Genomic DNA, 25,207 nt, shown 5'->3' with positions numbered 1-25,207 from the left:
TATTTCAATTCTGAACCCAAAGGGAGTCAGACACCATCCAAAGGGGAATAAATACCATATACAGCTCAGCTAGTTAAAACTGTTGATGAAAAATCAATACTTACTGAGAATTTTGTTCTGTATTCATTTCTTCCCTTAAAAAGACAAAGTTCTCTCCATCTTCAGGCTCTAAAGAACTTATATCAGGTCCATCTGGATATGGAGTAATTACTCTCCTGACCATAGCTGGAATCTGTAGTTGTAAAAGCTGTTACACTAATATTCTCTTAAGTTGTATATTAGCAAATATATAATCTCTTGTAATAGCAACAAAACCAACTGCCATTTAAAACACTTTTACAGATTAAGTAATTAATTATTTAACCAGCTTATAGACTTAAGTTACACCTTTAAGCAAAACAGGAGAATTATTTTAAGTGACAGACACAGAATACATGTTTCAGCTGCCTATAACTCCTGACAAAAAAAATGCTTCAAGGTTTTGTAAACATTAATGTTTTACTACTGTACAGTTAAAGAATGCTGGATTATAAAATGCCTTGGTTGTCCCCTTTGTATTGAAGTTCAACTTTCATATTATTTTTCTTACTGCTTTTAAGACCTTTATGATCACTCTGAACTTTACACTGGCGAAGTCTAATTTGGTTTTTTCTCTCCTTTCTTCTAACAGATGCTCTTTTCCATAGGTTTTTCTTATGTTTTTTAATGTAGTAATTGTTAATTACAGAACACTAATATGTTTAATATGAATAATTAAAGGACACAATACTGTTGCAGCAGTGGCTAGTGAATAATAAAAGCTAAGGTTAGATGCTGCTATTATCATTCTTATGGAGCTCATATTTTGAGTCAGATGTTGCACATTCAGCCTGTCATCTACAGACCATGCAGGTACATATTTGTCACTCATCTGTTCTCATTTTAAACCTAATCAGCTTACACTCAAGTTGTACAACCTACCATTTTCCTGTAATAAACAGAAAGATCCTTTACAACTTCATCACTTAAGACATCCAGAGTCCTAAAAAAATGAATACAAATTTATATATTAAAAAAATATAACAACAACAACAAAAAAAACACATTAATGAAAAATCCAAATGAATGTTTTGGATGAATCTCACCTATAGGCATTACTAGCTATTCATGGTGGTCACAGTGTCAGAAGGAAGAAAATGAACACAAAATATAAACTACTCAATGCCCTTGTTGAAAGGAAGGATTGAACCCACAACCTTTCCAGATAGGCTACCTTTACTTAAAGCCACAGCCAATATAGACCTATACAGTTAAGTTACCATGAAACTGGTCATTACTTTACCTATTTCTGCATACTTTGAAGTCTTCCTGACATGTATCTAGTACTCCAAGCCTATACAAATTCTTCTGTAAAATTCAGCCAGAACATCCCTTGATGTTTATGACAAAATAATACTACAGCAACAAACTTTAATCAACAGAACTGTCTTGCCTGCATGAGCACCACTCCTTGCACAAAACTGTCACGACTAAATTCTGCCTGTCTCATGTGTCTCAGATTAAAGTCTTGCTGCCCAGTAACGACATTTTCAGATTTTCACTAAAATGCAGATACAGTCTTAATTGCAGTAAGAATGTTGCATGTCCTTTACAGGCTTAGGATGAAAAAAATCTGAATTCAGAATAATGCTTAAGACAGTTACTAGATTCTTACTCTTCTCTCCAAAAGGTTAAAATGTTTATACTTTATAAAGATGTGAAGAGGAAAACTGAAAATATGAGTGAATGCCTGCATCTATGACACAAGCAGAGCAGTTGTGTGACACAGCAATGAAATGCTGGCATTACGAACTAGTTCAGATGTCTGAGAACTTCTATATGTAAAAGGAAGCATGACAAAAAGGCCAGGAGTGGACAGAATGGAACCGTAATAAAAATGGATTGTTTTTATGGTTTTGTTTGTTTGTTTAAATCTTTGCTAGAAAAGAAGTTCAATCAGTGCTGATAAAGCTTGCTCTGAGAAGATGATAGGTACTCTGGAAGCAACTTGAAGCCCTGTCCAAAAGAATAAAGAGATGGAAGGCCAGCATACCCCTTTGATTTCTTAGAGCCTAGCTTAATTATTGTTGAAAGCAAGGGTAATTAATTAATTAATTTGTTCAGCCCTCACTGCAGACAGTTAAAGCAAAGACACTACCAGAAGGCAGGTCCATCCTCTTTGGAAAATGCACCAGCCATAGTAAATCTATTTAAAATAAATTCAATTTGCATAGTATGATGTTAAAGAAAAAACAACCACAACACACACAACGCAGTAGTTTTATGAATCTTCAAAAAAATTTTAGAAGCCCAAACACGATCAGACTTTGTGTCAAAGCCCACTGAATTCAAGAGAGGTTTTTCCCCTTAATTCAGACTCTTTACATCAGATTGTAATATAGGGGTTTGTACTATAGAACTGATACAGTATGCACAGATATTTAACTAGTTTCTCTCTCCCTATTTGGCAAAAATGAGCCCTCCCTTTAAACTAGCAGCATCCAGTTTCATTTTAATATTGACCTGTTCCTATCAGTTCTTCCAATCCTTTTGCCTTTTTGAAATGTTTGAATTTATTATAACAGCCAGTACCTGAACGTATTTGCATTCCTCCTCACCTTGCTTCAAGTAAAGCTGCCATATTGAGTCCTATAAACTGCAAGCAGGACAGTTTTAACTGTTCAGCATTATACATTGCTGAGAACTCCAGCAGCTCAGCAGCATTCTTCAAAGTAACTGCAAAGAAGAAACACGACAAGCTAAATTGGATAACCTGCTGCAACATCATGCAGCAGTTTTTAAGCTGTATTGCATAGTGTGATCTAGTTATTGAAACATAGACTTCGCCATTCCTAGAAAAAATGCTAATGCTCAAATGGCCATACACTACAACAAGCTTCAAATAACTTTGTAGCACCTTGAGTGCAATGGCTGCTTCACAGAAACAGAAAGGCCCCACTTAGAACCTTATAGTTTCAATGCATTGAAACTCAGCAGTCCAAAACAAAGTGGAAAAGAAAGATAAAAATAGCAAGTTTCATATACAGCATAAACAGTTCTTTAAGCACCAAATGGTCCTTTAGTAGGGAGGAATTAAAAAAAGGGGAGTAAAGTGGCAGGGTGTGAGGAAGAGAGAGAAAAATGGAAGCTGCTAAGAAATGCCAAGCAAAAAATTATATGATGACTTCTTGTATGAGGCTAAGCAACAACACTTAGTGCTTCCTCGAAGAGACAGATCTTAGCCATATAGAAACAGCACTGTGTCAAACAAACAGAAGAATTAAAAGAACTAAATACAAGGACAGAAACAGAAACACAGAATTCACTGTATCATGTTTTAAAGACAAGAAGTTTGAATTCAATAAAATAAAGGTTTATTAAAAGTTTGGTTTATTTGTTTTAGCGGTTTCTGTTTGCATTCTTGCATTGGGTTTGTTTGCTTGGGTTTTTTTGATTTTTTAACTTTTTTTTTTTTTAATTAAAGAACATGAGATAAAGACAAAGATGCAGAAGAAATGGAAGATTATGCTAATCTAGAATATCACCCAAACTAACTGTTAACAGCTACTAAATGACCAGCAAAAGGTAAACAGAGCAACGGAACATAATAAAATAATTCTGTGCCAAAATAGGCAATAACACTAACATATAAAAACAAACAAACAAACAAACAAAGGCATTTTTTATTCTCTAACTCCTTATACTATAAGTGGAAGAACTCACGTCTTTCTGCAATGGCTACTTCACAGATTTGTTTGAGTCTGGATATAAGAAGTTGGTCAGCTACCACGAGAACATTACATATGAATTCAACATTTTGAGAATCTGGAAAAGAAAGCATCACGTAAACACTGTGGCCAAGTCACAAGCAACTATAACACATAGAGTTTCAACAACATTTTACCAAGTGACAAATGTAATGGCTTTGCAAATTTTGACTGGGGTTTTCACAGCACAAGGAATAGCTTAGAAGAGCAAAAACAGTCTTTTTTTTTTTGAAGCAAGAGAAGGAGGGAAAAGGAAAACTGCAGTTTGACAAACTAAAGAAAAGTTACAAAAAGGCCTGGGGTACAGCTATCACCTCAGAAACTTAATTTTCTACATAAAGATTCAACACAAGCATATTAACTACTGAATTTCTATTTTAAAAATATAAAAACTGCAAGAGCTATACTTGAGTCGAAAACATATTAATGGCACCTTTTATTGCAAGAGCTTCATCTGTATACAGGTAATCTACAATTATCTGTAGTATGTCAGAATGGATTGGCATTTCTAGAGCTGAACAACAGGAAGCCTAAAAGGCAAAAGGATTAAAAAAAAAAATAAAATACACTGACTACTTGGAATAAAATACAAAATTAAGACAGCAATTATATTTAGCAAATGACTCAGAACGAGGGTCACATTTTCAAAGTTAAGCAATTATTTAAGCATTTGCACAAAATACGTTCTTCAATTAAGAATTCATTGCAGCAGAGCTATTAAAATCTGCCCACACTTCTGAATAAAGATCCATGAAATAGTTCACTGTTTCATTGGTTTGAGCATCTTCTCAAACAATCCTCCTTGATTATATTATATTATCCACAACTGTCTAAAAGTCAAACTACAGGAATCACCTCTGCAAGTATTGAACTGCTTTCCTTTCAAAGGAAAAAATTTAGTGAAATCACAAGTTCATCAGCAAGAATAAAATGAAAGTGGCCATTACTGTTAATCCCTCAGAAAACAAGATCCTCAGCAAACCCTCCATTTTAAGAACCATTTTAACAATTAAAGCAAAGCTTTTGTGTGAGCAAACATTAAACCATGTAACTGTCACTTTTCAAGTTTATGCAACATCAGTGCCTAAAAACTTTGATTTATTTCAACTGGTACTGAAGCAAAGCTTTAAACTAAAAGATTTCTTTTGCTCTAAAACATGCTATCGGCACTGACATATTTCCCATCTGAAGTTTAAGATCACCTTCCAGACATTAAAATTTTTATACAACATCCAGAGCACCTGATTCACAAAATATTTATTATGCTTATGAATTTAGTACGATTTAGATTTAATTACAAAATAATAGATAACTTAAGAGCTACATGCAACTGACAGAGAAATCTACAATACAAATGGACATTTAACACTTTAAAAACAAATTAATAACTTGTCTCACAGTGTTGCAGACACATTTCCTCAGGGATGACTGAGGAAAAGGCAGCACGGTAACTTACAGGATAGGTAAAGTCCTGTTACGCAGCAGAACTGCCAGTACTTTGCCTGGTTCTTAGGTTTACAAATTGCCAAAAAGCTATGAAAGTTGAGAAAATTCTTGCACACTGATTCAACATTCAGTCTCTGAAAAATGCTTCTCCATTTACACCCTTCTCCTCTTTCAAGAGGGATTTTCAACAGTATTCAGACACTTAATCAGAGGCATTTAGTGAAATTATGATGTCCAGGAACAACTAGGGCATTGACTGACAGACGGCAAAGAGGAACCAAGACGAATGAAAGATCTACACCTTTTGAAGCAGCAGCTAGTGACTAAGTACATATGAAAAGCTATTCCATACTGCACACCATTTAAACTGTAAGAACTTTACAGAAAGAAACAGGAAATTCATCCACAGCAGTATCCCATAAGAACAGTCTGGCAGCATTTACAAATCCATAAACTAGCCCAAAAATTAACCTCTAAACAAAAGTAATACTTTAATTTCCTTTGTATACATTATTACATTCATTACTCTCATTTAATACACAATCTCAATAGCACAAACACAAAGCAATCAAAAATGTGTTTAGGTTTTATTTGTTTGTTTGTTTTTCTTGCAAACAGGATTCAAGGATCCAGCCTTTCCTCTTCCCCAGTATTTAGGATACGTTATTCTAGGAAAAACTGAAAAGCTGTCACTTATTTGATGCAACAAAACATACTGCCACACATTTATTGGCAATCTTACCTCAATCCATGAGCTGCTTAACATGCTGTGAAAATAATCTGTAAAGAAAGGCATTTCAGTTCAAGATGCAATAAAATTTCAGTTAAAAAAGACAGTATGACTTAAATTTCATATATATATAAAAATACACACACATACCAAGTCTTGCACAAAGCACACACTTATGACACGGGAATTCCTTTCCATCTAAAGATTTCAGGGTCACATCGCAGAGGTACGAACTAGAAGATATTTAACAGGATCAGAACTGTGACTATTCGGAAGGGCTACAAGTTGTAAACTCTACAAATAAATGCTTACTTTAGCAAGTTAGGATTTATCCTTTAAAATAAATCACGCTTGAACTTTAATACTATCATATTAAATGAATCTAAAAGCACAGGCACGATAGTTTCAGGAGACAATTTTTTTGTCCAAAGTTGAGCTCTCAAAATTCCATCTGAAGCGTTTCCTTCAAAACAGTCCATTATTATTTCAAAACTGTTATGAACAAATAAATTAATTATGGCTAATTTTAGTCAATCTTAACTGACCTTATGTTATATTAGTTCTTTCTTTTACATTAGTAGCTACTGTAAGCTTTGACAATCCATTTAAGAGTGAAGTAATCCAAATTCTGTTAAAAAGCTACTTTTATGCAATGTAGCTTTTACTAGGTAGGAAGACTATTCAAGCATTTGAGTATAAATAGCCCCATCACACCAATAGAATTAAAAAGCATCACTTTTATCAAAGTTTAAGGAATTTTTCCATTGAAAGATATTTCAGAGATCTTCTGAATCAGAAAAAGAATATTATACGTACATTGTCTTATTATCAATCCATGTAGCCTTATTCTCACAGCAAGCATATTTGCAAAAGTCAAACTGTCTTTGACTGGATTACCCACAACATTTCTCCTGGCAGTAGTATTCCATGACACAGTTATACCACAGAACACATTGATGCCCAGCAAAAAAAAAAGACACAAAAATATACTATACATCATCTATTCCAGATTACTAATTCATAGATGAGTCTATAAGCATCTATAGAGAACTTCCAAACATGAGATACTGTGAAGGAGACAAGTGTATATCAGAAATTAAAATAAAGCTGATCACCCCTTAGCCTACACTTCACAGATAAAGAGATAACAGAAAAGGACAACAGTGGGGGTAGCAGAAGCTTGATTTTAAAAGTTTACCATTTCTTCTGGTTTAACTTTGGTTTGTTCCCATTCTTCTTGTTGACAACGTTAATTTTTCCATTTTCTAATCTGACTCCATCCAGCCTGCAAATCATTAACATTAGTAATAAGTAATACAATTAGTATACAGTTCAAAGCATTAAAAACTATTTCACAGAGTAACAGAACTTCAGTGGCCTCATATTGTGAATATGAAAAAGGACCAAATTCATTAATCACAGAAAACTAGAAAGGGACAGTTGTTACTTGAATATCTTCACTGCAAAGTAAAATGTAACTGACATTCTTTCCACATGGCGGCTTTCTTATTCATCATCTTAAATGAAAGCTATACTGCTACCAGTCAGTTATCTGAGCAAAGACAGTGGTTTGGAAGAGATGCATTTTTCAGCACAGGCTTCTTTAGTACCTGAATTCATCAACGTTTGTGAATGGGATGCTAAAGACAGAGGGGTGCTGCGGGTGATTACAAAGCAATGCACTTTCAAAGGGTAGAGAGCTTTAACACAGAAATTTCACTTGAGAACTCAGGTTTAACAGCAACTTCACATCTTTGCTGATTAATTTAAGTGTTTGCAGAAAATACAGTGGAGAAAACTGCCCTGAAAAAAGCTCATTCCTTCCTTTGAAAGCAAAACATAGAAAATAAAAATCTGAGTAATACAGTTCCGCAGAGACATTTGGTCTCAATTCCATTAGTTACACCATTTAACCTTAAAAATGCATCAGTTGAACAACAGCACATTTCCATCATATAGAAGCCTATTGACAAATGATGCTTTAAGTACAAAATCATGCTACACAAGTCTGCTTCTGACATTATTCAAAAAGGTCCCATACACTTTCTTTTAGCAAAGTGCATTGGAACAAACTGATGTTGCTTTAAAGAGATATGGTGTGGGTTGTAAATTTCTAAACTTACATACAATAAAACAAGTTTAAAAAAAAAGTAAACGTCAATCCCAATTAGCCTTCTATTTTAATAATAACTAAAGCTAGATCAGCTTACACAAAAACACTACTCCGTGAAGAGACGGCCAGAATATAAATGCATTTCCTTTCACCCACCTTCCACTTAAATTGCCGAGTCCAAACTTCCTTGCAGCACTTTGCAACATTTTTATGAGGTTAGCTTCTTCACCAATAACTTTGCTTTTTTTGGATTTGCTCTTCTGTTTTTCATTTATAACTTGCACTTGATTATTTCTATAGATCTCAAATGCAGACTTTCCATTAACATTTTCATCAAAACTCATTTTGCTCAGGTTAGAAATTAAAGTATCTTGATATTCTTCTGATTTTCCTTTATGCAGGATTTTTGGTTTATACCCATGAGTTAAAAGATCACAAGTATCAGTGTATATGAATTGCAGAAGGTATGTAAACAGATCTGGATGAACTTTCTCTATTACATAAAGATCACATCCAACAGCATCTTCATCTTTACGGTAGACATCTGGAGTGTCTAGCTGGTTGTCACTGGAAACAAACAGCTTCTTGAAGAAGTCAGAGCGTGCAGCCAAGATGTATTTGTGCACGGGGTAAGTTCTTGCGCCAATCTGAAAAGTCACATCATGGATGCTATCCATTTCATCTGTTTCATCTAAGAGTTTGCCAAAATCCTCTCCAAAACTTGATAACGACACACTTGGAATTTCATAGAGGCTAGAACAAAACAAAATCCATCAAAAACCCCCACTATTTACAAGCTCCATAAAATTGTACATGGTATTTTAATGAAGAGGGTGAGGTTGTTTCCATTTGGTTTGTTGTCTTGGGTTTTTCTGTTTGTTTTTTCCTTACATTGCTGAACTATTTAAAATTTCTTGTTCTTTACAAAAAGAACCACATATGTAAGATCTGTCTAGGTTGAGAATATCGAACACATTATTTTGTCTTTATAATGTAGCCAGTAAACATGTCTTATCAGAACTATCTTCATCTCATTCTTCTAACAAGAAAACATAGAAGAAATGTTTCCTGTATTTCATATTACAATCCAAAGCAATAAGAAAAAAAAAGCTAATATTTACATATCACATATATTAGAAGGTATTATGAGAGTGCAAGAAACATGGTTCAGTATTTTACTTATTAATTTTACTTTCAACATTTTTTCCAAAAAAATAAAGATCCACTTTTTTCTTTTATGTAAAAGATTATTACTGATTAGTGAAGAGGTGAATTTCTACAGTCTTTAGAGCTCAGAGTATGTTGAGAAATACATTGCAAATGCTTGTATTAAATACTTTAGATAAAACATCAACGCTATCTATGCTAATGATGGAAACAAATAAGCTGAGGTCTTTGGGTAACTTAAATACGGTTGCTTACTAACAAGTGCTATTCTCTAGCAGTATGGATAACCACATTTACTGGGACTTCTGTGTGAGCCAAAAGATAATTTTGAAATGTAGAATGATTTGATCACAATCACACACAAAAATGAGAAAAAATACAGTTATTGATATTTTAAATATACCTTGTTTTAGGATCTGACTGTAAAACAGCAAAATTACAACCACTAGGATCGGTGGCAATACTAACAGCTCGGTGGACAAAAGTAAGCTTCTGAAGTCGAATTCTTTCATACACACTGTTTGTATCATGTTCACAAGACGTATCAAATGAAGAATTCTGAAGGCTTGAGACGAGTTCTGCTATTAAAAAAAAAAAAAAAAAAGAAAAAAATCCCCCATAAAGGTCCAGCTAATTAAAATGCAACTAATATGACAAAAAAAGCAAGATTTATGACTTCCGTAAGCTCATTGATGGAGTCACTGAATATTATGGTGAAGATTTCAGCCCAATTAAATGTCTTCCTGCATTTCAGTTAAGAACAAGGCTTCACATTACATATTGGAGACTTTTGATCCAGAACTTCTTGTAGAAGTGTTTTGCCACTTCTTCATGTAAGGCAAAACACTCCATCTAACATTCAATGCAATCTCTTGTGGAATTAAACAAGCTGTGCGTAAGTATACAGCAGTGCAAGATTGTCTTCTTGTCCTGTCATATCAATTACAGCAGATATAGTACAATAACATTCAGGCTTCATATTGTATCTGTTTAAATTATACCTAAATAAAATACTATTGAAAAAAACATTATATTCTCTGAACACTGGATTATTTTTCAAGAACTGGGTAATCAAATACATGCACAGCATTCACCACATTCATTAAAACCACTCGAAGTAACAGAAGTTCTCATTCATTACAAATCAGTGACAAAGATCAACGAGACATTTAAGTAGTCAACAAGTCTGGATTCTGAATTTTTCTTTAAGATACTAAAACTACAAAAAGAATAGCAGTAAGCATAAAGAAGAGAACACCTACAGACACATACCAGCACCAGGAAAAACAGAGCAAAAAGGAAATACATTTGGAGCCTCTGTAATGAGGGAACTACTATGTGATGTGTTAAGTTAAACAGAGTAGCAACAGAGTAAAAGTAGTATGTAGCTCTGGATTACGCAGATGAAAGAATTTTACTGTGAAAGAATCCAAAAATGGACCAATAAATGTAAAGATAGAATATCTGTATCAAAGGAAGTAGAACTGCAACATAAAGCTATAGAGTTCAAATACATCCCAAGCTGGAAGTAAATCCATTTATATCCGTAGAGTTCTAAGATCCCTAAATGAACAGAACTCAGTTTTAATTAAAGTCTTGTCCTGTAGTAGATAGGTATCTTCTTCACGGAAAAAACAATCCATCAGGATCCACTATCAACAATATGAGCTAAGTTAATAAAGCAGAAATTGCTCTGGACCTTGTATTATGCCCACATAAAGGTCTGGGAAACATGATAAGGTCTCACAGACTTAACAGTGCAAGCAAGTACATGCTCCTCTTTTTCTTCACTGCCAGTCTATATGCAACGAGATCATTACACTGGACCCTTGTGCTACTATTACTCTTCAGAAGTATTTTTCTTCCAAGAAATCTGCACCTGAAGGTTAACTGAAGGCTGCAAAGTAAGTAAAGCTTAGTGTTACTGAGGAAAGAGAACAGTAGTGGTCAAGGCTACCAACTGGCAGTCACAGAGAAAAGAACACACTCACCAGACAGTGCTATTAGAGACTGTAAAGAATCAGTTAAATTTTTATATTGATTTGAAGTACTTAAAAACCATCAAGAAATCAGAGCTAACCTTTTTTTTCTGAGACTTTTTTTACTTCTTCCAGCCACTTGCCTGTAAAGGCTTCACCATCCTGTGTGACAAACATTATCTCATTCCTGTTTAAAGCAACATCAGACATGAAGACTTGCCGGCCATACACCCAACGACACTGCTTCATGGAATTGTTAGATGACTTCCAGCAAAACACCTATATATCATTTTTTCAGAGAAAGGAGAAAACCTTATATCATACAAAAGCAGTTACATATTACACACTACATTTTTAAACACAAGAACATGCCATCTCAAAGTTGCATATAAAAGGAAAAAAACATATCTTCAAAATTATATCCTGAAGTGTTATGAGCATCTATTACAAAGAACCCAGAAGTAAAACAGGGAAAATGTATTACAATATCAAGAACCACTTGCCCATGAAGGGCATTTGAAAAGATTTTCTGAATATTCAAACATCTTCACAGCAGTCCAGTAGGTCAGTTTTTACTGACATTTCAACAAGGACAGCAAATGGTGTCATCAAGTCAAGAAACAAGTTAAATCTAGCTCTTGATTTACAGATTTGCCCTACTGGTTTGCTTATAAATCAGGCAAAATTCAAAGCTAGCACACCAAAAAATTAAACCATTTCCTGTTAACTGTTTGAAAAAAACCTCAAGTTTCTCTGTACCAGCCAAGATTTTGGAATGGAGATCATGACCAAACACAAACTTCAGAACACTCAACAGAAATGTAAAGAACTGTATGCACAGCAGGACTCCTACAAGGTATACTTTAGATGTCTGAAAGGAGCAAGTATGAAGCAACAGTCCCATGAAAGGTAAAGCCCAGGTGTGGCATTAGTGCTGCTAAAGTCAGGCTTTTGTCTTCTCCCATTGAAGGACCCTGCACAGGTCTGTTAACACCTACATAAGGAGGGAACAAAATAATTTGAGTAACCTATTTCCTTTCCCCTCTCTTGAGCCCTACAGAATCACAGAATGGTTGAGGCTGGAAGGAATCTCTGGAGGTTATCTAGTCTAACCCCCTCCTCAAGCAAGGCCAGTTGCCCAGGACCATGTCCAGACAGTATTTTAGTAACTCCATGGATGGAGACTCTACAATCCCCATGTGCAACACGTGCCAGCGTTCAATTAACCTCACAATGAAAAAGTGCTTCCTGATACTCAGACAGAGCCTCCCATGTTTCAGTTTGTGCCCATTGCCTCTGGTTTTGTCACTGGGCACTACTGAGAAGAGCCTGGCTCCATCGTCTTTATGTCTTCCCTTCAAGTATGTATATACCTTAATAAAATCCCTCTTAAGCCTTCCGTTTTCTATGCTAAAAAGTGATCTTTTAAAGAGAGTACAATCGAGCCAGACAATGAACTGCTGATTCAGAAAATACAAGTATTAAGATCCCATCCCTCTCCTTACTCAATAATTTATAATTAAAGCACCAAAGATCCCAGCATTTGGCAGTATTCAGCATGGAAAGTTATACAATGTACGTTGACATAGTTCCACTCATGCAGGACAAAGCAATTTCTTACTGCTAAAGCGGTATTGCAAAGATATTGAAGGGGCACTACCAATACTACAGATGCTAGAGGCTAAACCTCACATGGACAATTACTGAAATGGAAGTTTATAATCTCTGAGACAACTAATGACCAAATAAATTAATAAGATCATCCCAAAACATAACTCACTCAGATACAACGAAGGAAAACACCCACACCGCTCCCTATTTTGATAAAATGAAGTCAGTTTTAACATTCTTTAAAGGAGCATTTCAATAACAAAACCTTTTTGTAAACACCACTAGATGGCACTGAAGATTTAGATTTCCCAGTAAGCAGCTCTAGGAAAGGCTGGGGTTTTGAAAGGACCTATGAACTGTTACTCCATGAAAAAATGAGGGAAGGAAACAATAAATCCTCCATAGTATTCCAGTTCTAAGTCACAGTGCCTACACTTAACTATGAATACTATGCCATTCACTAGGTTTAGCTGGAACTTTTCAACAAAAAAAAAGGGGCATCCTATCGACAGAACAGCCGCTTTTCAGCAAAGGTTCTAAAACTTCAAGTACAGAGACTACTTCTGAGACTATTTCTGGAGGGCAGAGAGATGACGGGGTAGGTGGGGTGACATGAGAGATGAGAAAGAAAAAAAAAAAAAAAACAAACCACAAAATTACACAACAACCACCAAAATCCAACACCACCACAGTCCATGCATGCTATATAACCACTTATGCACGTAAAAGTAAGGAAGTTTAAAGCCATTAGATGTTCACAGATTTAAAAATAAGCGACTGTACATGACTTTGGTAGTCTTCCCACACTTCTAACAAAAAACAAAACAAACAAAAAACCAACCAAACAAACAAAAAACAAAACAAAAAAAACCACACAACCAAAAAAGTCACATACAAACATACAACTCTACAAAAATGAACTTGAGTATTTTCTGTGCATGATTTTGTCCTGTTAACTTCTTACATTAAAAGTTTGATTAATGAGTATGCATCTTGCTATATAATTATGATTTCTAGGGACACAACTTACTCTTCCAGCTTCATCCAGTGCTAAAATACAAATCTTCTGACCCTCATTTTCTTGAAGATGCTGGGTATCTACCTTATATTCCAAATATCCCCCATTAACAAGAACTTTTTTAAGGTTCAGCTGTCTGAAACAACACAAAAGGTTAAATTAGTATTTCTTCATTGTGCACTGATGTTGGTTCTATTTTAGAGTTACCTTTTTCATTTAGAGAAGCAGTAAAAAATACAGTTGAGGTAGCGACATTGAAAAATTTGTTAATTTCTTCTCACTGGTATTACTAACAGGGCTGCTAACAAAATACTGTTAGTAGAGTGTAATTTTTGCTTTGCTTTTAAGTGAGTCACATCATATTTACAGGTTCTTCACAAAATTCTGTAAGTGAAAACCAGTACAAGATGTAGTTTTGACCTTCAGCATTACAAAAGTCATAGTGGTACAAATTTCATGTAGCTGTTTGTACTGAAAGACCTATCTTATCGCAGTAAGTTGTTTCTCAGGTTTTTGGTGCGTTTTGTTTTTCACCTCATCACAACCACGCATGTTCTCTCTTTTCAGTTTCTTAGTATAATAGTGCAATATATGGTATTAAGTTTCTCCAAGTGCCAGCACCTTCATTTACAACCATGTAGAAAACAAAAAATAATAATTAAGCTATAACATGTCAATAAATACTGCTAGAATTTGAAGGCAAGCTGAAAAGCTAACTGGGAGTTAGCTGGGAAAAAGTCCTAATTACCTCTTCTAATCTGTTATTGCAAACTAAGAAAGAGAGAATCAAATAATTTCCTAAACTTGTGCCCAGTTTCAACAGGTTTTACATTCAGGTTTTAGCATATGGACCAGATGATGTCATATGGTTCCCCTTGATACCTGAATTACCCTTTATAACATACTGTATCCACACATTAATTATGAAATTCAGACTCCAAACTACTGATTCAAAAATCATAGCAACATAATTAAATCAAATAGCAGATATTTAATGCTTCTACCTAGATGCATTTATATAAATTCAGGCTAACAGATGAACAAAAAATACCAATTTCAATATTTACAAAGCTATGGTACAAAATAATTCCTCTTGGTACATTTTCTCAAAATACCTTTGGTAAATGTTGACTGGCACCTTAGACTCATCTAATAACAAAATCAATGAAACAAACAAACAAGGTAACTGCAGTTCATATGGAAGTCCTGCAAATGAAGAAAACTCGGGAGCACTGTATTATCTCTACTTCACGCACAAAAATCTTTAAAATAGCTTGCAAGTATAAGAGACTACAGTGAAATCTTCCCCCATTGTTCTTTATGACAAATTAGAAAAGTAACACATACTTCGAAGCTATCTTTTTGCACTGATAGTCTGCAAGTAAATAAATATCTCCTCTTTCGGTAACGCATACTGTAGCGCCATCGCTTGCAGAGACCAAGGACACAGAGATATCTTTATGGTGTAGAGCAGAAACTTGGCGAGGTGAAGTTACACATTTTTCTCCATTGGGATCCAGAAGATAACCTAGAAAATACAACACACCCCAAAAACATTACTTGCCATTTCACACATTGTGCATTTAAGGGACACTTTGCTACACTATTTGGAAGAACCTTTAAGTTATGAAAGACTTTTTAGGTAGTTTGATAATTCATCTTCAAAGTAATTAGACAGATAAGTGACCCACCACACATATTTGTTAATTCATTGCAAACACCAGAAAACATTCAAGATTTGATACACAAAAAAATGAAGTCAGGCATATTCTACAGGGAACACTATTTAACGTGGCTAGACTCTGCAGCGGTACTGCCTTTGATTCCAAAGAAAGAACATTTATTTGATCATATTACACCTCAAGAGACCAGCAACAAGCAGCAGAGCTACTTTTAAAGCTGGAAGCAGCCCTGTCATATGACAGTGTAGTGCTATGCCCACTGCTCTGCGCCATGTACACACCAGAATAATCTCAACAACACAGGCAACCACAAAAAAGACTTATATGATGAGTACATATAATAAAAAATACATATTCTTTAGTAAGATACTTCTCCGACAAAGACAAGTTTTTTCTCATACCTTTGCAATCTTAAAAAGAAATACAAAAAAGTGTTTGAACCTGACACTAGAACTGATGCAGATTAAGTGTATGTACTAAAGCTAGCTATATCAGTTTTGTTTGCACACAGATACAGAACTGCAGAAATGCAAATCCAAACCAATATTGCAATACCTGTTCATTAAAAAAGACTAAAGCAATTAAAATATCCCATTCATACAACAAATCAAGAAGTTCACTAGTTGGTAATAAATTTTTATTAGTTTCTTAATTTCAGAATAATACTGAGTTAAGTGAAGATTCTTGTAATGGCATTGTTGAAAAAATTCTAGATATGGGCAAGCATTTCAGTGTAAAAAATTTCATAAGGAAAAATTTATCAGTAGCACGTTTACAGTGTGCAGTGAAAGAACATAGGCAGGAAAGCTCAGTGCTAGTTTATGAAGGGCAGTACCAGCCAGGCTGCTGGAAGGAGATAAGCATGCTACAGGGTAATTTGCAACACAAACAGCAACATTCTGTTTCCTGGAAGTCTTCAGTAGCAGGACTACACAAGATACACAGAAGGCAAAAGAATTATAAAGAGTTCAAATAACAAAGCTAAGTCTGACTAGCTCCCATCATCTCAAAAGGTGAAAGTGACTGACAGTAATGAAAAGCATTCTTCAAAAGAAGAGTGTGAAGATACAATGTCATACTGTTAAAAAAAAAAAAAAAAAAAAAAAGAAGGAAAAAAGAAAGCTTTAACCAGGCTTCTGTTGTAAGAAGCAGATGACAGATTTAGTATGAGGAATAACATTTTTTTAAGGCTGAGTTTTACTTTCAGAATGCTTCTACCTTACCTAGTTGGCCGCCATTCAGCCCCATGGTATACACTGCTTCCTTAGTCCATAGCACTGTATGGAATCTGCCTGCAGCCACTCCAATCACCATTCTACCTTTCAGGTTTTTTGCCTGAACCTAAGCACAAATCCAAAGTACATCTTAATATTAAGCAGCAACAGGTGATTTTCACATGTACAAACTCCTCAAGTCATTAAGAATGAAACATTAGTACCAATCCACATACAGTCTAATAGGTCAGGATTACTTCAGAAGTTTGTCAAGTGGGGCACTATTGCACTACTAATAAAAAGAAGTAAACTTTTTGACCTATCTAATTAGAACTAGAATAAAATCTCCTTAGGCTGTCTTCATATGTAAGATGTTGAACAAGACTGCACAGGACACGTATCAGACAGCCAAAGACAACTTAGGTGCTGAAAAAGGGTCAGCTAAAAAGTTCAGCTTGTAAGCCCTAACACCCTAAACACACTGCAGAACACTATAATATTAATTCCACACTTTGAATTTAACTTGATTTTCCAGATCAAGATGATCAAGATCAAAGCAAATACTGTGGATACACAGCTACCATTACACTACTGAAGAGCATCCCACTGTATCCCAAAACACTATCCCTGTTGCACTTTGTCCATTATTCTTTCCTACTTTTATAACACTGGTAGTACAATGTTGTTCTAATGTAGATAAAGCTTTCTTTCAATAAAAGGTACTGTAACTCATATTTACTTAAAAAAAATACAAAAAGTTTAGATGAAGTATAGAAATATAGTCAAGTTGCTGATGTCCATAATCTCTCTTCCCTGTTGCTATTATTCCCAAAGCATTATGACTACAGAATCAACAGTGCAAACCCCGAGATCCATCATCTAATGATTCAAAAGGAGCAGGGAGCATGAATCTCAAATTATACATGCCTATGACTTGTACATCATTTCAGCTACAGAACAATTTGGTGAAGAAAAGGGTTTTAGCAATTGTACCTTATACTTAGCACTACAAACTTCAGTACAGTTCAGGTTACAAAGATGTTTATCAAGACACAGGTAAGTATTTAAGATTGAGATGTACGACAATACAGAATCAAGATTTTATCTGAACTCATATTTTACTTTGTCCCGAAAAAGTTTTAAAGTTATTTCCACAATCTTCACATTTTACTTTTTGTCAAAAAAACCCCAAGAAACTAAGCTTTGGCTGATGTAATTTTTACCTGTCTAGGAACACTGCAATTAGCAGGAGGAGGAAGAATACCCAATTGATGGAAAGTATTTAAACCAAATGTGTAAACATATCCATCTTCTGTTAAAACAACAGTATGATCCTTAGCTGCAGCTATCTGGGAGCACTGATGGCCAGCTAAGCCTTCCACGAGTCTTGGAACCTGAAAAGGAAAAAATGTTTTATATTAACCAGTAGCCACCTATGAAACTAAAGTTACAGCAACAGAAAGTCATGACCAAATATTGAACTGAAAATGAAAACGCATTTGAACATATAATACACTCATTAATATAATTAGTATATCTAACGCAATAAGATGAACTACTTTAATTTGAAAGGCATTCTCTGCTATCAGGAAGATGATTTTTAAACTACCTGCTCTGAAATGAGGTTGGAAACTATATCCTCAGGACAGCTGGACAAACATTAACTATTACCTCTTTTGTTTTTCTTTTTTAACTACCATGAGCAATAAAGATTTCTCTCTTTCTCCAAAACATAGGATTAAGAAAAAAACAGAGAGTAAGGAAGCAGTTCTGTATCTTTCACTCTTCATGCACTCTAACATGAGCCTTCCTTTATTCAATTGGGTAACATCCTCATTTCAAAACAGCAATTTGCAAAAAATCCTAATTCCACAGAATTTTTTTGCATGTTGCAAAAATGTACTGTTCGAATGAGAACAATAGGTGAGTTTTCACTCAATAGCTGTGCAAGTTTAGTAAGAAGCAATCCTACCATCACTTTTTATGACACTACAGTACTACAGCTCCACAGTACTGCTGTTTCTTTTGTGCCAGCCTTGACATTCATCAGATGGCATCACAAACCTGTTTAAGAAATCAAAAACCAGCCAAAAACCATTTGCTTCCGCTTATCTGGCATCAGCTAGTCTTTAAAACAACTTGGCCATAACACAGAAACTTGACCACAGTATCTAGCTATCTTAAATTAAAATATATTTAAATGCACATTCTTCTACTCTCTGACACCTCATCGGTAGTACGGGAGAATATTTTTTTTCCTGTTATTGTTTGAGGACCAAGGGGGTTGGTTTGAAATCAACAGCAACCTGGTTTTGAAAGTACACTCACAGAAACTCTAATCCACTTTTCAGACTTGCTGTTTGAAGTAAAAGAAACATTACATTAGACTACAAGGGATAGCATAAGATAACATACTAGGCATGTTTGTTCATCACCATGACCCAAGCGCCCTCCTTGTCCATGTCCACATGTATAAACTTGACCTTTGTGAGAAAGGAACACAGAGTGGAATTCACAGAGTACCACCTGAAAGAAAAAAAAAAAGGGGTAAGGAGAAGGCAGCAGGGAACAAATTAGTATGCTTGGACAATCTGAAAACACTTGCCAAAACTACTTTGTGAAGAAGTTCAGCTTTAATAAAGATCTGTTCGTGAAAATACAGTACTAGTGTTAAAGAACAAGACTGCCAAATCAAGTCAAAAGGAACACAAAATATTTGCTTTAATATCTTAACCTACTTGAAGAGACCTACAGTTTCTATTTATTAAAGTAAGTTCAAGCACGGCCCTACAGGCTATCAAGTTCAAAAGTTTTAAGGTCACCAATACTGCCTCAGAAGAGTTGAAGGAGACATGCTAAGACTGCAGCACATTGTCTGCCTTTAATGCTTGTTCAAGTTGTACTTTGGACTTCCAAAATTTCTTAAATTGAAGTCCTAAGATGTTATCAGGGATAAAGCTACTGTTACAGGTAGCATGCTTAACAGCACATGCTGCTTTCAACACAGGAAGAATTTTCATTCTACATGTATCAAACAGATTCATCATCCCACTTGAGTTCACTATGGGAGTTGCACAAGAAGTCAAACACAAAACAGTCACAGAAGTACCATGCTTCTGCATTTATTTAGTGAGCCACACATCCAAGGTAAATCATATTAAAAGAAACCAGCACATTCTCCCCATCAAAACAGAACCACAATTTTATTGAAGGTTATTGAGGAGCAAGAATATAGTACAGAAGGCCTACTCTGGAACTCCTCAGCTGCTCTAAGCTGCTTGCCAGATTAACAGAAACTGCTTGCTGAGAAATAGCTAGGAAAAAAAGAAAAAGAGATGGGGGGAGGGAACAAAACACTAAAAACAAACAACAAAAAACCTACAGACGCTATTTTTTTTCCCATGCAAATTTTCAAAACCTGGTAACATCTTCGATACTGGTTCCCCCTCACACACCCCTCCAAGGTCTACCGAGAAAGGTGCCTATGTAAGACATTAAGAATACCTGTTTGATATACACGCCATTCCGAGGAAAAAGGTCCACCAGTTCAGGATGATGTTTACCCTGTTGACCGCCATGACCCAAAGTAAAATTTCTATTATTTCCCCAGGTGTAGACTTCCATGGGATCTGCAATGAAAAAAAATTCTCTGAAGCTTGTAAATTTACTAGTCTTGTGCATACTGACTTTGAAAAGCAACTCCTGCTGTTTCTATTTGAAATTTAACGATGAAAGCTGTTTTTTACCTAGAACTGAACTTCAAAAATATTTTTTCTCTTGTAAGAAGGTGCTATGACAAAATACTTTAACAATAATGTAGAGATGATCAACATTACTTATATGTATTTCGCAGTTGCAGACAATGCAAATATTCCTCAGCAGAAGATTTACTTCTTACATTTTCCAAAGACAACCACTACTACCTGAGGTTATACATGCTTTGCTTCAACTTAGCAAAAAGCCTTTCCCACAAAACTGCTATGCTGTCACGCATGAAAACCATAAACACTTGAAAATCAGAGGTATGGCCAAAAAAAATAACACTTCACATTTTTCTAAATAACCTCTCAGTTACAGTGGTATCTGAACACATTATTCTGATGAGTAAAAAACTGAAATCAATGCATATTTGATCATGTTATACCACTATTAAGAAGAATTTTAACATTTTACTCATTTAACATATTTTAGAAGATAAAATTAAAAATATCTAAAATTCAGTATTTATGCAACCAAAAATACTTAAACTGCTTGAAAAAAACTGAAAACAACACATTTCACTGTACAGCCAGACTGAACTCAAGGACATGGAGAAGAGGGGAAAGAAGCGGGGGAGAAAAGTATAAAACAGCATTAAACTACCCTGTTTCCCCCAAAATAAGACAGGGTCTTGTATTAATTTTTGCTTCAAAAGGTGCTTACTTTTTTACATGTATAGCTGCCTGGACACTATTTAAATACATTTTTTTAATGAATTGTAACTAGGGCTTGTTTTTGGAGCAGGGCTTATATTTCAAGTACCCGCAAAAATCCTGGAAAAAAAATATGCTAGGGCTTATTTTCTGGGTAGGTCTTATTTTCGGGGAAAAAGGGTAAATAAAAGCTACTGGAAGAACTACTCCCTTGTCAAACAAAAACTTGTGTGCTCAGAGTGATTCTTACATACTCATTTCCTATTTGTAGAAATTGTATTTAGAGCGACTGTCCCTGGCTTTAATCAAGCTACCTTGTCTAAAAAATATCTTCAAGATTCAAAAACATGTTTCCCCTCTTTTCACAAAAGGCACAGAAGTGACGAAAACTACTCTATCAAATTCAAAGCCATTGAAGTCTCTCTGATCATTTGAATTGAGATAAAAGAGGAAAATCACAGAATCATCACTATTGAAAGGCACCCCTTGAGCTCACCTAATCCAACGCCTCTGCTCGGGAAAGGTCAGCTAGACTAGGTTCCCAAGACCATGTTCTCGCAGGTTTTCAGTAACTCTGAGGACCGAGTCTCAACCTCTTTGGGTTACCTACTATATCACTTGATTGCTTGTTTTTTTTTAACCTCTAAGTCAGTCATTATTTGTTTGGTTTTGCTACATATGTGCATCCTGCACGTACTGCCAAGATTCTGCACCTGCTGTCTTATAATAATAGTAACCCTGTATCTTCAGCTATTTCCTTAACTTACACAGTCCTAATTAGAAACAGAGGATATTGTCTACACTGCTACATACAGTAATACACTATTGGATCGTATATTCTTGTAAAATACAGTTTAAGCTATTTGACTTCTTACCAGTTTTCTTGAATACCACATGGACTGGCCTATCTTTCATCACAAGATCCAGAGCTGATAAGCCTTCTTTATCCTGAACATACAGGCTAACGCCATGCTGAAAGAGGAGAGAAGGGAAAGAAAAGAACAGAAGTTATTTTAAACTCCACAGCTTGAAGTAAGCCAAGTAAACATTTAAGAAGCTAAATAAATCTTTAATTTAAGCTTAATACTGATAAAGAAAAATCTCCAGATTCAAGTAAACCGTAAAGAAATATGAAAAAAACAGTGCAATTCTGTTCAGCCACATATACATCACATTGATGTATTAACTGGGATTTTATTGTATGAATATTAATGGAATAAGATGATGTAATCACTGAAACACAAAGGTAACATACTTGAAGATAAATCACTGCCAGCTAGCAAGGACAAGTATTTACCAAAAATACATTTACCAGCTTCAAAGAACACATTTTCTTATACTAGAACATTTACAGAACCAGTTTTGACAAGCTAGAGGGAAGAGGAAAAAAAAACACAACAAAAATAAACAAAAAACCCAAGTAACCAACCAACAACAAAACAACAACAAAAACAACATACCAACAAACAAACAAATGAACAACTACTATGGCTCTGAAAACAAGCAGGGAACAGTGGTTCACGGTTGCTGAGAAAAGGCAAGAGGACACAACCAGCCAGGTAAGAAAGCAGCTGGCAAGCTTCAGAAACACAAAGCATGAATAGGTCATTGCTTTAGAACTCAGAGAGCAGTAGATATTCTCCGTAAATACCATTTTATCAATAAAAAAGTGCTACTGCATCAGCATTGGTTCTAAGGAAGTGTCATAAATCAGATCTCTGAAGGGAAGAACTGCAGATGTCCACAAGCAAAACCTAACGAATAATAAGGCTCTACATGTGTACCAGAGCTCATGGCTAATATAAAAGAAAACCTTACAGAATCTCACGCTTAAGAGGTAAACACAGGAAAAACAAAAAGGGAGCACAATTCACTCAAGCATGACAGAAGGAGGAGCTAGCTACATTTGCAGTAGGGATTTTAACCTGTAACTTCTTTTGGAAGAACACTAGCCAGAACAACAACATACATTCTCCTACTAGCGATTGTGCTAGTATTAATCCACTATGTTACAGAAAGACTGACCTATTTTTATGATTTAACAGGTAGCTGGATATTGTTCTCTTTGGAAGCTGCATAAGATACTTACAAGGAAAACAGAGGCTGCAGTGATATTCATGTAGTCTGAATGTGTAAAAACTAACCCAAATTACTGCATGGCAACACTTGTACAGTTTGACAATAAACCACGACTGCCTCCAGCTTTCAACACAACTCTGTCATCCACACCAGTTGAGTATCCCAGGGATTGATAATGGGGCCAGTGCTGTTTAACATCTTCACTGATGAGCTGGATGATGGGACAGAGTGCACCCCCAGCAAGGCTGATAATGGTACAAGACTAGGAGTGACTGCTAAGCCAGGGGGTTGTGCTGCCATTCAGAGGGATGTGACAGGCTGGAGCAATGGGCTGACAGAAACCTTATGAAGTTGAACAAAGGGAAATGCAAATTCTGGCCCTAAGGAAGAACAGTCCAGCGTACCAATACAGGCTTGGCCAAAAAAACAAACAAAAACAAACAGGAAAATAAAAAGGACCTGGGGCTCCTGCTGGACAAGCAGTTGACCACAAGCCAGCAATGTGTCCTTGCAGATGAGACTGCATGCTGAAAGCATCCAGGGCTGCATGAGGGAGCATTGCCAGCAGGCATTACTCAGCACTGGCAAGCCACAGCCGTGGTGCTGGGTTCAGGTCTGGAATCCCCAGTGCAAGACAGACACGGACAGAGAGGAACAAGTCCAGCAAAAGACGTGACTGGAAGCAGGGGGTGGGGATCCCAGTGACATCCAGTTGCAGGACAACTGGCAATAGGTACAAATTGAAATGTAAGAAATTCTCCTTAAACCTAAAACCAATTTTTACTGGACTGGCATTAAAACATTGGAACAGAGATGTCAGAGTCTCTCTCCCTGGAGACATTCAAAATCCAACTGGACACAGTCCTCAGCAACCTTCTGTAGCTGACCTTGCTTGAGCATGGGGGTTAGACTAGGCAATCTTCTGAGATTTCTTTCTAGCTCAGCTATTTCATAATCCCTTCCTGTTGTTGCTATAATACCTTAAGAACACACTCTTTCTACAAGGCAGTGCAGCAGTTGAAGTGTGAGGCAGAGCACTCCCTATGAACCGTTTCATACCATTTCTTAGCAGAATATCAGCAGAGCTAGCTATTAATATCAGGAAAACCTCACTCATTTATGCAACCAACAGAAAAGTAAAATCCATCTAGGGAAACCTGTACAGGCCTCCTGTGAGTAATTATCAATGATACAGATGTACACACACACACAAGGACTGAATACTTTTTCATACATCACATGCACAGTTCCCAGATTTCTAGAGAAGAGAATCATGTACAGTTCTCACACAAACACCTACTTTTGTGAAGTTTAATGAAAACCTCCTCACTATGTAAGGGTACAGCACATTAAATCTGTATTTAGCAGTTACCAGACCTTCAAGAATTAAAAAGTACTCGATCCATAACCATTTTGCTTAAACTGCTGTTGAAAGCAGAGAGTTTAATGCTTACAAATGACTAGTCACTGAAATTTTAAAAGGCTGAACTCAAAATGGAAAATTCTCTGCCTTAAAAGGTTTGCTTTTAAATAACCCTGAACCACAAATATTTCATTTTCTCACATGGTTAAAGGGACCCTGAATGTCTCAGCCATATGTAGCTCTTCCCTTTGCTGTACATGGGACAGGAGAAACAGAAAAGCAATTGAAAAATACACATTACTTGCTAACTGGCAGGAAAGAAACAGCAATTGCAAGAAAGGAGTAAGAAGGACTGAATGAAAGCCCTGGTTAAAATATTAATGAAATGGGGATTCACTTAATAAACTGATCCATATCTTGATGTGCTTCTCTCTCAAATCTAAGATTAATTTCTAATTATACCTCAATCTAGTCTTTTATTATTTTGTGTTCTCTAAAAACACTAATTAGTATAAGTACTAAAGAGTCTATTTTTAGAGTATCTTAAATCTGATCACAATCCACTTCTAAGATCCTGACCCTGATATCATCCACAGAAAAGAGTTTTC

At 35.6% G+C, this 25,207-nt stretch overlaps 1 protein-coding gene across 2 annotated transcripts in view; it reads right to left on the bottom strand.

The window, feature by feature from the left end:
* The window catches only part of IBTK (inhibitor of Bruton tyrosine kinase), a 58,910-nt gene that overhangs the window by 24,301 nt on the left and 9,402 nt on the right, over positions 1–25,207 (bottom strand). The window contains exons 3-20 of one of the 2 annotated variants that reach the window (XM_082047572.1): positions 22,033–22,129; positions 20,250–20,374; positions 19,161–19,271; positions 17,969–18,139; positions 16,755–16,872; positions 15,197–15,377; positions 13,862–13,985; positions 11,322–11,499; positions 9,645–9,822; positions 8,231–8,827; positions 7,160–7,246; positions 6,112–6,194; positions 5,974–6,011; positions 4,219–4,315; positions 3,742–3,843; positions 2,637–2,754; positions 961–1,021; positions 105–232 (exon numbers count right to left, since the gene is read on the bottom strand). In XM_082047572.1, the coding sequence (XP_081903698.1) occupies positions 105–232; positions 961–1,021; positions 2,637–2,754; positions 3,742–3,843; positions 4,219–4,315; positions 5,974–6,011; positions 6,112–6,194; positions 7,160–7,246; positions 8,231–8,827; positions 9,645–9,822; positions 11,322–11,499; positions 13,862–13,985; positions 15,197–15,377; positions 16,755–16,872; positions 17,969–18,139; positions 19,161–19,271; positions 20,250–20,374; positions 22,033–22,129 (2,594 nt within the window). The remainder of the gene's footprint in view (positions 1–104; positions 233–960; positions 1,022–2,636; positions 2,755–3,741; positions 3,844–4,218; positions 4,316–5,973; positions 6,012–6,111; positions 6,195–7,159; positions 7,247–8,230; positions 8,828–9,644; positions 9,823–11,321; positions 11,500–13,861; positions 13,986–15,196; positions 15,378–16,754; positions 16,873–17,968; positions 18,140–19,160; positions 19,272–20,249; positions 20,375–22,032; positions 22,130–25,207) is intronic. The other variant, XM_082047573.1, reaches the window with a different exon arrangement.

This window comes from Streptopelia decaocto (genome assembly GCF_964273445.1).
Source record: "Streptopelia decaocto genome assembly, chromosome: 3".
Classification (NCBI taxonomy): domain Eukaryota; kingdom Metazoa; phylum Chordata; class Aves; order Columbiformes; family Columbidae; genus Streptopelia; species Streptopelia decaocto.
This window is presented reverse-complemented; position numbering and strand designations above follow the sequence as displayed.